Source organism: Pleurodeles waltl, chromosome 5 (genome assembly GCF_031143425.1).
Source record: "Pleurodeles waltl isolate 20211129_DDA chromosome 5, aPleWal1.hap1.20221129, whole genome shotgun sequence".
Classification (NCBI taxonomy): domain Eukaryota; kingdom Metazoa; phylum Chordata; class Amphibia; order Caudata; family Salamandridae; genus Pleurodeles; species Pleurodeles waltl.
Window position 1 is genome coordinate 787,773,200 of NC_090444.1, and position 15,893 is coordinate 787,789,092.

The 15,893-nt window shown below is 44.2% G+C and overlaps 1 protein-coding gene across 3 annotated transcripts in view; it reads left to right on the forward strand.

Annotated features, from left to right (window-relative positions):
* Positions 1-15,893, forward strand: part of TPD52L1 (TPD52 like 1) — a 943,512-nt gene that overhangs the window by 907,938 nt on the left and 19,681 nt on the right. For all 3 annotated transcript variants that reach the window (XR_011203732.1, XM_069234805.1, XM_069234806.1), the window contains one exon: positions 12,636-12,696. Coding sequence is in view for 2 of the 3 variants with exons in the window: in XM_069234805.1 (XP_069090906.1) it covers positions 12,636-12,696 (61 nt within the window). In the remaining variant the exon portion in view is untranslated. The remainder of the gene's footprint in view (positions 1-12,635; positions 12,697-15,893) is intronic.

Here is a 15,893-nt window from a genome sequence, read left to right on the forward strand (position 1 = left end):
GGCTAATGTCATTCCATAAATAAGGCGCCCACTTGGCGCTTTGGAATGGCGTTAGCCGGCGTTAAATTTTTTGACGCACAACTGCGTTGGCGCAGTTGTGCGCCAAAAAGTATAAATATGGCCCGAAATGTTTTACTGTTCTTTCAGGAACACATGTATATACTTTTTCTACGAACTGCAATAGAATTTTTTCTGTGTGTCTGAGTAGTTCTCTTTGTGACTTTCTTGTTTTGGGCCTCAGCAGATTTGATTTGCATTGCTAGAAAAACTGAAGTGGTTATGGGAAAGCACGGGTCAGCGTGAAAGTGTGAATATTCTTTGTAACGAGAGATAGAGCCAATTGGACTCATCACTGTTAAGAGGAATAACAGTCTAAGTTTAAAATAGACATTTGTGATATCAGCATCACATCTGGGATATGTAGAACACGCTAGCCGCCTCAGGAACGTTGGTGATGGTTTTTAACATGATCAGGAGACAGAAAAGATCGTCCCCTTTAGAAAATCTGAGGTAGGTAGGATCACAAATAAAAAAAACAGGCACTAAGCAAGCATGAGGGAAAACATGTATTCTTTTTGTTTTATATTTGTTGCGATATATCCGGCTAGAAAAAGATACTGAGATGTCTCATCTGGCAGAGAAACCATCTGTTGACTAGTTTGGAATTTTACCAGATGCACTCATATTCTGTGCAAGGCAATCACTAAAGAATCATGGTCCAAGAAGTGTGTTATTGCTGACAGAGAGAGCTTAAAGAGGCTCAGTTGAAGATACTGTTGATATTTAGTAAAAATAAGACTTCAACAGGGGTGGGTGTCAAGAATGGTCACCACCTCCTTTATGGTCATTATGGACACTGATTCCTGTCCTTGGCATTTCTGTGATAGCCTAATGCATTCTGTTTTTTGTAGTCCTGCTTCGTTTCCATTGAACCTTCTTAGACTAACACACCTGAAAGCAGTGATTTATTGCGGAAGAGTTTAGGAATGGAGACATTGTCATAGTGACCTGGAGAGAGGTTGTGATCCTACTGTCAGGGAGGGACTGCCATTAGGCCATTCTGGCATAAGCCAAACAAGCTGCAAGTAACTGAGCTGCTTTTGCTTTTGGATGAGGTACATTATAATTTTAAAAACAGTGGTGTGATAACCATTTTTTCAAGACGTTTCTTTAGAGAACAAACCCTCGAGCTCAATGGAATGGATGCTTCTTGCTCACTGCACTCGCTTGCATGCGCCAATGAATTGCAGATGTAATCATTTTTGCCAGATCTGGATGTAGTTCAAAGTCTGGCAAGTTGCTTAGCAACAGTGCTATGTGTCCTAATTAAAAAAACGGTAAATTAGGCCCTATTCCCATTCTGAGTAGTAAAAGAACTTGTAATTAGGATGCAGACAACTGGTGCCATTGCACCTGCTGCACCATCGATACCTACGTAGCTTGGAGCTATAGTGATGTCTTATACAAACAGTAATGGCTCGTTCAAGGTAACCTCCTTCATCAGGCTGCACAAATGTAGTGTATCCCCACGAGCTGATATATAGTTGGCCAGGGTTAGTGCGACTTGACATCTTAGTGCGATTGGGTGTGCTATTATCAATGCATCCTAATTGTTTCATTTGGTCACATAGGGCAGTCACAAAAATCATAAAATAAGTTCTACAAATGAAGAGCAAAAAGAAATGTTATCACAACTATTTGGGAGAGAGAAAAATAAATTAAATGAGATCGTACAACATTTTGGACACTTTAAACTATCATAAACTACCATGATATAACAGCCTACATAGCAGGGACCACCTCATAGTGGGTAAGCTCACACTCTAAGGTAGTAGCTACGTCTCTGAAGACTAATATCCAGTAAACACAAACCTACATACAAATCTGCACCACATATTCCCAGGACTCCCATCTAGACCTACATCTGCGGCATGCTGCACTATTTACCCATTTCATTGGAAATGAACAACTTTTGAGTAGTATTCTCCTAGATTTTTGCCACCTTTGGTTGAACCCTGTTTTGATGACTGTTGGACTCTGCACACTTTACTTCTGCTAACCAGTGTTAATATGTTTGTAGTCTCCCTTTCAAACCTAGCAAAACTGGAATAAACCTAATTGGCACATTTAATTTATTTATAAGTGTCTAGTATATTGTACTACATGTACTCATGGCCTGTAACTTTAATACGACTAGTAGACTTCAGCACTCATTGTGCCACCCATTAAAGTAGCACTGTAATACATGTCTCCAGGCATGCTAAGTGAGCCTCGCTGTGACGTTTTAAACTGCAACTTTGACCAGGCAAAGTAAACCTTTTGCCAGGCCTAAACCATCCTTTTTAATGCTTATAAGTCACCCCTAAGGCAAGCCTTAAATGCCCATGCAGCAGGGTGCATGGCATTTAAAAAAGTAGGGTGTGTGTATATTTATTGTTTTACATGTCCTGGCAGTGAAAACCTCCAAAGTAATTTTCACTATGTCAAGGATCGCTCTCTCACAGAAAAATACTAGCTTACCCTATAAAAACTTATAGTGCTTAATTTCGGTTTGATAGATGCTTGAAAATGATCCCGGGGCTCATTTAATTGCAATTTAAAATACAACTTAATGAGCAAGTCAGATATATACATATATAAAATTGTTAATATAACTTAATAAAACAATTTATTTTATATTCTTTCTTACAAATTTCATATTTTAAATACATTACTTATGCGTCAATATTTATTAAAAAAAAAAATTCTTACCTGTTTTGGCAATATCCTCTTCCGAGATTTTTTTAACATTATATTTTTGTAGTTTATATGCAAATTATGTAAACACAATATTTTTGTAGGTAATGTTTTTGCCATGATATTCATGTAACTTGATGTTGTTCTCGACATTTTGTCACACAAACATCCATGTAAAACAATTGTATGCTACGAACAATGGCTTCCTTAATGGTGGAATGGGTGATTGGGCTTACATTAGTATCCACTTTCTCCTTCCATGTTTCTATGATTTCCTTATCTATCATTTGTTTATAGAAAAACTGCTCTGAATGTTTTAATCTTATCAGGTCCTAACAATTCTTCCATAATTAATTTCAGTGCCAACTCCAGAGCTGTATATCCTTGTAGATACAGCAACGGTAGGGAAGCCCAAAGAGTCCCTTTAGTTCTGAGAACAGCCTAATAACATTAGAACAGAAGACATATGAATCCAATTACGAAAATTGTGTTATTTCCAACCTTCATATCCGGTAGATGTAATACTAGCAGGTGCACGGGGGCTTTGCCTACTTTAGGTAGAACTCATATATATATGGCTCATGTACCCACACATTATACTTTGCAAGAGTCGGCATTGAGCACTAGGTCGTCTTTTCAAATGAGGCTCTGGAATTTAAATAGAAAGCCACACTTAAGCTCCTTGTGTGCCATGCTACCATGGCCAGAGCAATCAAATTTCTCTCAATTCTCAGGGGTAATTGGCAATATTAGATGAACTAATGAGGGAGCATTATATTATTTTGCATTGTCCGGGACAGCCTCCAGTGCGCAGACTATATTCCACCTGCATATTCTTGATCTCTTATTACTTCCAGATACACAAATATTAGATTTCGAAAGAATGTTTGTGACAATGCGCAAGAAGCAGGGAAAGGAAGAAACCTAAATTGGGGTATGACCATCATTTTGAGTGGATTCTACCCACTAGTGGCAGACTCCATCATTGTTTATATTGCAGTTGTATAAGACGTTCATAGTTTAAGTCTTGTAGACATTGGTTGTTGGCTATTGATAGAGACAACGAATTGCTGGTAGCAGTTGGGCACATTCACACCTCTGGCTCATAAAGACTTGGGGTGAGATGTGTGTAGCATAAACAAAAAATGTTTCTATTGCGATGGTATTTCTTTTTTAATCTGAGCTATTCTATTGATTTTTTACTAACTAGCTAAAAGAAGTTCCAAAAATAATCAAATATTCATTCCTCAAAGACCTACCACGGTTTCCTAAGATTTTGGAAGCACCCAACCTCAGGTGAGCCAGATGACCTGAAATCTTCTATTACACTTAAACAGTCCACCTTATGCGTTTGTCAGTGATCATTCTTTGGAGTCTTAAAGGCGAGTCCCCATTTAACATCCTATGCTTCACATCATGGAACCTAAAGCATGGTGATGGACCCCAATGTTCTAGGGCAGGATAGCATTTGTGATAATCCCCTTAGGTAATCCACCGTAACTTCTGTATCACTTCATATTTACATCTTTCACCCTAACATTCCCAAAGCCAACATCGCACACAACATCCCTGCCTACTCATGAAGAGAAGAAGAAACGAGCTACCAACTGATTGCCATTGCTTCTGTAGGAGCTAGTAACTTATACAATGTTAACACCCAATAATCATTTTCGTTTCCTCATAGTGCTTAGTGTGGAAACTATAATATATATACATTACTGTTGTGAAAACAGAGCTTCCCTTGAACATCTTGTTGATATTATTTTCTATAGCCTTCTGAAATAACACATGTGATGGGTGGGCTAGATGGACAGGACATCTCACTGATTAACCTTTATAGCCCCAATATACACCAGTCACTCTTCTTCGATCAATTTTCAACACGTTTACCTCATGTATTAATGAGCAGGGTAGTTTTAGGGGGGTTATATTAACTGTGTACTGGACCCCAAGATGGATCGGTCTCACCCCCCCTTGCTCGCAGGGTAGCAAAGGCGCTGATGGAGTGGTAGGAACACTGGGGGCTCCAGGATATCTGGCATATACTCCATCCCCTAAAAAGGGACTATTTCATTTTTTTAAAAGGATACGTGAGCTGTATGTCCACCTAGATTTTTTCCTATGCTCCCCAGAAATTCACATCAAGGTGGCAGGTATCTAATAAATCACTCTCACACTATCAGATCACAACCCAGTGCTGCTTAGATTGTCCTGGGGGAAACCGCTCGTACCGATACCGAGCTGGTGGGTGAATCTGGAAATGCTGGAGGATCCCCCCTTTCGAGAAAAGGCATAACAGCAAATAGTGCATTACTTTGCCGAAAATGAGGGCTCAGCCTCGGACTCTCGAGTAGAGTGGGAAACGTTCAAGGTGGTGACTAGAGGACATGGGGGCATATTTATAATGCCCTAACGCCACCTTGCGCCACACATTAACGTCATTATTTATTACGCTAATGTGGCCCAACGAGGCCAAAATCCCTGTGCCGTATTTACAGCGCATGCATTGCGCCACTCTGTAGCCCTTAGTGCTACATTATGCCTGCACCAGGCATAATGTATGCAAAGAGGGCATTCCCCCGTTAGGGGAGCTAGAAAAATGGCATAACGAAATCTATGAGATTTCCTTGTGCCATTTTTTATGGCACTTTTAACGCCTGCTCAAGAGCAGGCATTAAAAGAGGGCTTCCATTCTTTAGAATGGGGCACTATGTACTCTGCGGGAGTAGCTCCACTTTTTTGGCACTACTCCTGCAGAGTACATCAATAGCATCATGAGAAATTATGCTATTGCCCCCTACCCTGTGCCATGGTGAGCGGTATTTTAAGTACGGCGCACACATAGTGGCGGTAGGGGGTTGCTAAGGGGCACAGGGAAAGTAGCGCTGCACTTGGTGCAGCACCACTTTCCATAAATCTGCCCCATTGTATTTCGGAAAGGGTTAGTGTTCACTCCACCTTGCTAAAGCACATTAGGGATGCAGAAATTAAACTACGATCTTTGGAGTCGGATAGACCAGGCCACCCAGAATTGGAGCTGCAGGAGGTCAGGGAGCAAGTAGCGGAGCTCACAGAGTGGCTCTGCTCCTTCGATTATAAGGCTTATATTGCATGGCAACATAATGAAGGGATCGGGCGGGAAAACTTTTGGCTTGGCTTGCAAACTCAGCGCAAAGGGGCTCCCTAATAGTGAAAATACACTCGAGCTCCATGACCCCTCTGGAAACTCTGGAAGAAATAAATGCCTGCTTTGCCACTTTTTATCGCACCTTATACCATAGCAGACCTTTAGCTTACCCCACTGAATGAACTAGATTTTTGCAAGATATCACTGTTCCTCGCCTGAGTCGTGACAATGCAGAAGCACTGGGGGAAGGAATAACTGTGCCTGAAGTACGGGGGGCCATTAAAAGAACGTCCCAAGGCAAAGTTCCAGGATAGGATGGCCTACCGATCAAATTTTATAGTACTTACTCATCAGAGCTGGCCCTGAGACTCGTGAAGATGTTTAACGAGGCATATACACTAGGTCATCTGCCACCAACTAGCAGATAGGCACTGATCATCCCGTTAATTAAACCAGGAAAAGAGGCTTCGGAAGTGGGAGTGTATCAGCCGCTTTCCATGCTGAATGTCGATTATAAGATCCTGGGTAGCATTTTAGCCTTTCAACTTCTTCCCTTCGTGCCCAAGTTAAATCACCCTGATCAATCAGGTTTTATTCCCAAACGTAACACAGCAGCTAACATCAGTCGTCTTATGGATATACTAGCTGATACCTCATATGACCAGACAACTGCTGCTATATTATCTATAGATAATGAAAAGGCATTTGATAGCCTCGAGTAAGACTATCTCTACGAACTCATGACCCATATGGGACTCGGACAGAGATTTGTGGCCTGGACAAAGCTCTTATATACTAGACCCACAGCCAGGGTGCAGACTGGCCAGACTATCTCAGAGGGCTTTGGGGTGGAGCGAGGTATGAGGTAGGGATGCCCACCATCCCCCTTGTTTTTCGCTATCTCCGTGGAGCCCTTGGCAGTGTTAGCCAGGTAGGGAACTTACTTTGAAGGCATCACAGCAGGGGAAGATGTACAGCATATTACATTATACGTGGATGATCTGTTATTATTTCTTCGAGACACAGGGAGCGATCTCCAGAGGGCACAGTTCCTGTTAGACCACTTTGCAGAGGTTTTAGGACCGAAGGTGAATTGGTCCAAGACAAAATTGTTCCTTATCGAGGAAAATGAGATCCCGGTTGACTTGCCCAGGGACTTGGAGGTGGGGCCCCATTGCTTACCATAACTGGGGGTCAAAATATATCAAACTGCTCAGGATATGGTTGAGGGTAATTAATGGCTAGGCAATTGCAACCTGAAGTCATCTATAGCCTTTCAGCAAACACTGCCCATTTCGGTGAAGGCCAGAATTGCTCTCTTGAAAAAGGTGGCACTACTGCTCCCTCTGTGGGTGCCCCAGTGTTATTTTAAATAACTAATCTCACTTAGTACAGCACTGGTATGGGACGGGGGTGGGAGCAAGTGGCATATACTATGCTCCGGTGTCTGGTACGGCAGAAAGGACATGTGGCTCCGGACTTCAAACTGTACTATCTGGCAGCGCAGTTGCAGTGGCTTGCTAGATGGATGACAAGTAGGCGGCAACAGGATGGGCCCATAGATGGGTTTATACCTGCATATCGGGCGCTATTTGGATTGATCCTGAGAGCTGAGGCCCCTGCTGGACTGGGCCTGCAGGCCTTTAAGTTTAAGACAATGCAGAATTGCTGGAGAGCAGTCATGAAAGAATTTGTTTATTCAATAGCCATATTCCCCAGAACTCCCCCTCTCTGTTTTACCACTACTGAGGGGGGGGCGGAATTAGCATGGCCTGGGGACATGGACTGCAGCAGGCATACCTAAACTGGGTGACTCATTCCGGGATGGGGTCCTGCCCCCCTTCGAGACATTCAGCGCAGAATTTAATCTTCCAGGAGGTACATTTTTGAACCACAGGGCAGCACTGAAAATCATACGTAGGCAATGGGAAACGGGAGATGCAGAACCGCGAACTCACGCATGCTGTTCTTATGTTCTACAAGCAACAGGGACAGTGAAAGCGATTACTTGACTATATTGACATTTACAAACAGAGCCTCCCAGGCCCAAAGATGGAGTACGGACCAAGTGGGTGACAGACTTGGGCACCTCTATATCAGAGACTGAATGGGAGGGCATTTTGGATAGAATGCCCAGAACCTCCAGAAATGCCAGATTTAGGCTCATCAATTTCTATATCCTACACAGAGCATATTTATACCCAGAAAGGATTAATAGATATTTTAACACACAAGAAGCGGCATGTTACCATTGTAGAGAGGTGGGGGTGTCCTTTATTCACATGCTGTGGATGTGTCCTGTTCTAAACCAATAATGGACACAGGTTGTAAAACGACTAGCCGAAATTATCGAAAAATGTATCCCATCCACACCCGCCCCTTGCTTACTACACTGGTATCCACACATTACTAAGAACAAAACCACCAGCAGATTTCAGGATCTGGGTCTGTTGTTAGCCAAGAGGAAAATCATGAGACAATGGAAAAACCCTGCAGACCCTACCTTGCAGTCCTGGATAAAGGAGTTGGAGAAATGGGCAGCATGTGAAGGGACCCTACTGCGTAGAGAGGCACACAAAGTGATAGGAACAATGGAAAATGCACAAGCCTGGGAACTATTAGTCATGGCCCTGAAAACCCCCCAGGATGAATAAGAAAGAGAAGAAAAGCCTACAGGACTGAGAAAGTCCCAAAAAACAGCAGATACACAACAGCTACGCTGCTGACCTGCATGGGCTCAAAGAACACACTAGGCATACTGCTGCACCACACCAGCATGGAAGGGTTAGTCGTTCTACCCCAAGTAGTAGGCAGATAAGGATGCAAAGCAGTGATTCTGATGCTAACTGCAGATATTGCAAACTTGTGTGAACACTACTGAAATATTGTGCTATGATGGAAGTTTGTGAACATAGATTATATCATTAGGATCAAGGGGGGAACTGCTGACAGTTTGAATGATGATATGCAAAATCCAATAAAATATATATTTTTTTAAAACAAACACTATAATGACTGCATGATGACAAATCTCAAAATGCAGATAAGGTATACAACGTTCGACATCAGAATGCTTTCTTATAATGTTAAATAGAGGCCCAGAGTATTACGTGAACAATGAACAACAAAGGACACAGAGACAGCCATATTATGTCCTGTGTTATTTACACTTTGACGGAACAGCTGTTATTGTTACTGAGCTCTGCAGTAGGATAACTCAGTCAATCAATCAGGATTTATAAAGTGCTGCTAATCACTTGATAGGGTATTGAGGCGCTTGGAGGTCCCCAAGGCTTATTCGAACAGTCAGGTCTTGAGGGCCATTTGGAATTCCGGAAGTGAGGTGATGATCCGGAGGTACATGGGGAGGCTGTTCCAAGTTTTTGCTTCGATGCAAGAAAAGGACCAACTTCCACTTCTGCTGATGTGGGGAGTATGGGCAAGTGAAAGGGAAGCAGAGTGTAGTCTTCTCGACAGTTGGTGGAAGGTTAGGTGGTGGCTAATGTACACGGTTTCTTGGTTGTGTTTAGCCTTGTGTGCATGGGTCAGCAGCTTGAATGGGCATCTCTTCTGTAGGGGAGCCAGTGGAGTTGCCTGAGGTGGGGTGGATGTGGCTTCGTTGGGGGAGGCCGAGGATGAGTCTGGCTATGGTGTTCTGTATGGTCTGAAGTCTCTGTAGGAGGTGTGCGGGAATTCCTATGTAGAGGGTGTTGTCGTAGTCCAGTCGGCTGGTGATGAGGGCTTGTTTCACGGTGTGCCTTGTGTGTAGGGGTAGCCACTTGAAGATCTTCTGTGGGATGCACAAAGTGAGGAAGCAGGTCGAGGAAACAGCATTGTTCTATGATTTCATGGTCAGCTTGTTGTCAATGATGATTCTGAGGTTTCTGGCATGGTCAGAGGGAGGGAGTGAGTGCTGATCATAGATCTAATGGACACCAATGTGTTGCTGCTGTTGCTAAAGATCAGTACTTTTGACTTGTCTGTGTAGAGCTGCAGGTAGTTGTTCTTCATCCAGTCAGCAACACTTGTAATGCATCTGTGGAAGTTGGTTCTGGTAGTAGAGGGGTCGTCGGTGAGAGAGAGTATTAGTTGGGTGTTGTCTGGGCAGGAAATTATGTTGAGATCATGGGATATGACAATGTTGGCCCGCAGGGTCATATATGCGTTGAAGATCATGGGGCTGATGGATGAGCCTTAGGGACATCACAGGTGATCTCCTTGGGTTTGGAGGTGAAAGGTTGGAGGTGGATCCTCTGGGTTCTTCCAGTGAGGAAGGAGGTGATCCATCTGAACATGTCCCCTAAGAATGCCAATATAGTGGAGCCTTTCAATCAGCATGATGTGGGGGTTACGATGTCGAAGGCTGCCGAGAGGTCAAGGAGGATCAAAGCTGCTGTTTCTCCTCTGTTGAGGAGGGTTTGGATGTTATTGGTGGCTGTGATCAGGGCAGTTTCAGTGCTGTGATTGCTGCGTAAACCGGATTGGGAGGTGTCCAGTAACTAGTTCTGCTGCAGGTATTGCATGAGTGGCTTCTTGATTATCTTTTCCAGTACCTTCACTCGGAATGGGAGCAGGGTGATTAGCTGGTAGTTTTTATGTTCGCTGGGATCAACAGATGGTTTTTACGAAGTGGTATGACTTCACCTTCTTCAAGCAGGCACAAAATAGAGGAAATATGTTAACTTCTATTTAAAAAACAGTGCACAGCATGTATCCAATGTGGGGAAACTGTCTATGCATACAAATTTGGAATGGATGGGTTTGCATCAGTACAAATCCTTTGCAAGACAAATGTGCATACTGTGCTACACTGCATGAAACATGTGTAAATATGGGCCTCAGTGTTAGCAGGGTTATGCTTCTGGTGTTTTACCAGTGAGCCGCTTCCAAGGGTCTCCTGTGTGATACCTCCTTTCCTTACTTGGTTGCATATTAATGCTGAGGCGTGGTATGCTGAGAATGCCATGTACCCTAGAGTAAGCATGGAAAATGACCCACATGATTTCTGGTTTTGTAGTAAATGAAAGCAGTAATCAGGGGTACTGGACCACCGTGCCACTGAACCTGTTGCACCAATGATAGCTATGCAGGATGCAGCCTATTTATTTGGATCATCTGTGTTAAGAGCTTAATGCAAGAAGTCCAATATTTCACAGCTGGAAAGAGCTGATAGCCCCCTTGATCCCAATACCTGGCCTATAAATCAGCCTTTGGTATTTTTAGATCTAGAGTTAGTCAATAACTCTTGATTTTTGTAGAATAATATATGTAATATGCTTACTTATCTGAGCCTTTTAGTCAACCGACTTCCTTCATTGGTCTGTTGTCTCATTCACATTTTTCGTCCACCCACTACAGTATAGAATATGGGGCAATAGGTTAGCCTTCTTCAACCACTGGTTCACTTCGCTGTGAGTAACTGTATTCTGCTCTTTCACAAGGAACAGCACTTCCACATACAAAATATTAATGCTCGTTTGTTTGCAGTAGCGGCCGATGACTCCTAATAGTGGAGGGTCGACAAGCCTCAGTTCAGTGGCAGACACTGTGAGAAAAACACAGTGCCTATAGGCTCAAATTCCAAAGCTCTTAATCATGGCTCGTTATTATGACGGGCCGTGACTGAGAGCTCTGGAAGTAAAGCTGAAGGCAAAGGGAGTTTCACAGTGCCTGTCAGTGGGCCCCCAAAAAAAAATATTTATATACTTACCACTCTCCTCCTTCTGCTCCTCGTCATCGTCATCCAGTCAGCACAACGGCACTTCCTGGAGCACAAGGCATCTCCCCTCTCCAAACCTTGATGCTGCGTTCATGCTGCAGATGAGCTGCATGAGAGCAGCACAAGAATTGGCTGGAGAGGGCAGCCTCAATGCTCCAGAAGGCACAGCGCATGTGAGGCTGGCCAGCTCAAAACAGCTGGCCAAACTGCCATATGCAATGTAACCTGGTGGAGTGAGCACCACACCCATGCTGCCAGTCAGCAGCAATTCCCTGCCCCCAAACACTGCTCGGGCTGGGAGCAGTGAAAAATAAAACCTTATTTTTCACGTTTGCCTTAATGGCGGGGTCGCCTCTTTTTGTTTGTCTTCCACCTCATCCAGGCAGCCAACTCTCTGAGGCTCACCTCATAGGTAATGATGGCAAATCATGTGGTGGTATTCTCACCTCTATTCTGACCAGTGGGACACCAATCAAATAAATATCATGCTAGAATTGTGAAGCGACGCTCGTCATTTGATTACAATATGGACAGGAAGCAAGGGAGAGGGTTGAAATATCGGCGATGGGCCACCATCTGAGAAATAACGCTAACCCCCAATGTCCCACTCCAAGCCACAGGGCTTCTATGAGGCATCTCCCTTGGACAGTATTTCTCTGTAGATCCCTTGCTTGTGTGTGCAACCACTGGTTTGGGTGACCCAGAGCGAGGCGCTTCGACCCTCACCTGGAGTTACATGTGAGGAAGCTCTTTAAGCCTATAGAGATGCAAGTGAGGGTGTATACTTCCTCAAAATCCATTTGACATGGTTTTGATGTTTCTTGTGTTTATTGTAGCTAGTTTAACTGCATTCTATTGACTTCAGGTGAGAATTCAGGGTGTGTCACACTGCATATGGCATTGTAAATTTGTGCACTGTCCGGTCCCTATAACGTATTTTATCATTGGAAGATAACTGAATCATCTGGTAGGGCAATGCAGAAATTACAGATCAATTTGAATACAGTGTTATATCGAACCCATCATTTATAACTGATTTTTTTCATTTCCTAGGAATACTCCTACCTTTAAGTCCTTTGAGGAAAGGCTTGACAGCACTGTCTCAACCCTTAAGGTAAGAATCATTTATGGCGAGTATGAATTATCTTGGGGTGTGGCTGACAGCATCATAGCTGCTTACATCGTTTTAACGGCCCCTTTTGCGTATGCTGTGACATTACTATTTGATTCCTGGTCAACTGCCTTGTTAGGCTAGGAAAAGAAGTGTCTTTTGTCTGATATTTACCCTGTCTGCCCTCCGAGGAAGTCATACAACAGCACAAACCCAACAGAAAATAATGTAAATCAAATAAAGTAATCTTCTGCGCGTTCCCCATAACTGAATACAACAGCACTCCCAAATCAAAGACGTTTGCTCGTTGAAGTTGAGGTTATACACTCGAGCAGTCTCGCGACTATCGAATTGAATATATGCCCTTGTATTGAAGGACTGGTAATCAGAGTAGGTCTTTTGTGGGTTTATCAATTTACCGCAAATCAAAAATATGTTTATTCTGCAGTAAATGCCAAAAAACAAAATGCACAGTATCAAAGAAAAAACAATCTGCATTTTAAAAACTAAAAGAAGAAAATTAATTCACTAATTTAGTCCTAAATTTGTTGCAGTTATCAACAAATTACCGTCACAAGATATAACCAAAGTATATCATTACAAAATAGAAAAAAGAAAAGCAGTACAAATTCCTGAACTTCCGAAGTTTAGCTAACTTGGTAGAGCTGTTGTAGCATTTTGCAATACTTGCAGAAGGACAATTCATTTTTGAAGAATGTGTTAGAAACTAGGTTGTTGGTTGACAGAGAGTGAAATCCTAGCCAACCAACAGCCACAATCATTGGCAGGGTGAAATACAAAAAAAAGTAATTTAATTAAACTGTGCTTAAACATTTGGAGGCATATTTATACTCTGTTTGCGCCGAATGTGCGTCAAACATTTTGATGCACATTCGGCGCAAACCTTACACCGTATTTATACTATGATGCCCGACCCCATGAACGTCAAAATTCCCCTGTGTGCGTCATTATCTGGATGTGGGAAACCACCTTGGGTTAATGACATGCAAGGTAGGCGTTCCCGTCCAAAAAATGACTTTAAGGCCTGTGCGCTTTACTTATACTCCTGCGTCATTTTGACGCACAGGAGGGGGGCGGGCCTTAAAAAACGGCACCCAGCCTGATGTGCACTGTTTTTTAACACGTGGGTGAGGGCAGCCATTAAGGGACCTGTGGGCTTATTTCCATGGTCTCTGACCATGGAAGCAGTCCACAGGTGCCCTTCCCTGCCCCCAGGGACACCCCTGCGACCCCCACCATCCTCTGGAGGACACCCATTAATGGGGGACCCATTCCAGGTAAGTATAGGTAAGTTGAGGTAAGTAATTTTTTTATTTTTTTTTAGTGGCATGGGGGGCCTAACTTGGGCCCCCCTACATGCCACTGTGCCCAATGGCCATGCCCAGGGGACAGAAGTCCCCTGGGCATGGCCATTGGGCAGGGGGGCATGACTCCTGTCTTTGCTAAGACAGGAGTCATTTCAATGGAGGTTGTGCATCAAAAAATGGCGCAAGTCCAGTTAGACCCATGATTTTTTACTCTAACCTGACTTGCACCATTTTTTGACGCACAACCCCCATTTTCCCCTACGCCGGCGCTGCCTGGTTAGAGTCATTTTTTTTTACCCTGACCAGCCCGCAGCGCCGGCTAACGTCAATCCATAAATAAGGAGCCCGCCTGGCGGGTTGGAATGGTGTTAGCCGGCGGTAAATTTTTTGATGCAAACCAGCACCAGCGCTGGTTTGCGTCAAAAAGTATAAGTATGGTCCTTGGTACCTTGGCAAACTTAGGTTATCTGGTCACGTAGGGCAGAGATAAAGTCATAAGTTCAGGCCCACTGCGATGGAGGGCAGGCTTTATGCAGGACCAGGTTAGTCCGTGACTTGTACCTTATATCCTTGATGTGGAGCGTTCTGCTACACTATATCGGTATAGGAGGAGCTGCAAGGGCTGCGATGCGAGGTCCTGCTCAGATTTGCATCATAATAAGTTGGTTCTGATGAGGAGCTGCAATGGCTGTGAAGCGAGGTCTTACATCAAGTTGAGTCACGCTATCTCTTTTCTGGTGAGGAGTTGCATTGGTTCGGATGAGGAAATGAGAGGGCCGTGAGGAGAGGTCCTGCATCGAGTTGCGTCACACTCCACTCATTCTGATAAGACTGCTGATCAGGGGCTGAGAAGTCCTGCAATGCAAGGTCCTGCGTCAAGTTGCACCGTGCTTTGTTGCTTCCGATGAGGCCACTGATTAGGGGCTGAAAGGTGCTGTGATGCAAGGTCCTGCGTTGGGCTATTCGGAGTAGCATTGTGCTGCATCGGTTCTGAGGAAACCCACAGGCCAGGAGGAGTACACTTTGATGCCACAAATCTAGGACCTGGGGGGCACCCCTTGGGGATCTGGACTCACTCCAGCAGAGGCCAGCAGCTGGGAACAGGCAGGTCCAGTTGATTCTGGGTAGCTGGGTAGACACAGGGCAGGTTTCTAGAGCTTGTTATGTCCCTGTAGCTCAAACCAGGAGGCCACTCAGCAAGCCCTTAAAGTCACTTTGCTAGTTTTGGGTTCAATGATCATGTCCAGTCTTCCTTCTTCAGGTAGCAGGGCAGTCCTTTTGTAGCATGGCAACAGAGCCAGCAAGAAAGCCAGCTGGTTCACACCTGCACTTCAAGAATCAAAGCGCACCTGCAGGAGGCTAAAGGAGAAATGGAGGAACAGCAAATCCCCAGAAGACCTTGCAGCTTTCAAATCTACCACAAGATCCCACCACAGCCTCATCAGATCCATCAGGAAAACAGCCCTGCAGGACCGCATCAACGCCACCACATACGACACAAAAGAACTCTTCAACGTCATCAAAGAATTCACAAACCACAAGCTGAAACCACTAACATCCCTCCATCTCAGGACCTCTGCGACAGACTAGCCGCCTTCTTCCATCAGAAAGTCAAGGGCATTTACGAAAGCTTAAGACCCCAAGCCTCTTTGAACTCACCAATAATGCCCCAACCAGAATCCACCGAACCCCTACAGCTACTGCACGTCTGGACCGCCCACGCGACTGATGAGACTTATTCCATCATGAGAAGTATCCATTCGGAGCTCCTCTAGAGCCCTGCCCCCACTACATCTTCAACAAGGCCAGTGCCTCGATCGCACCGAGCTCCGCAAGGCCATCAACTGCTCCTCGGAGTCAGAAACCTTCCTC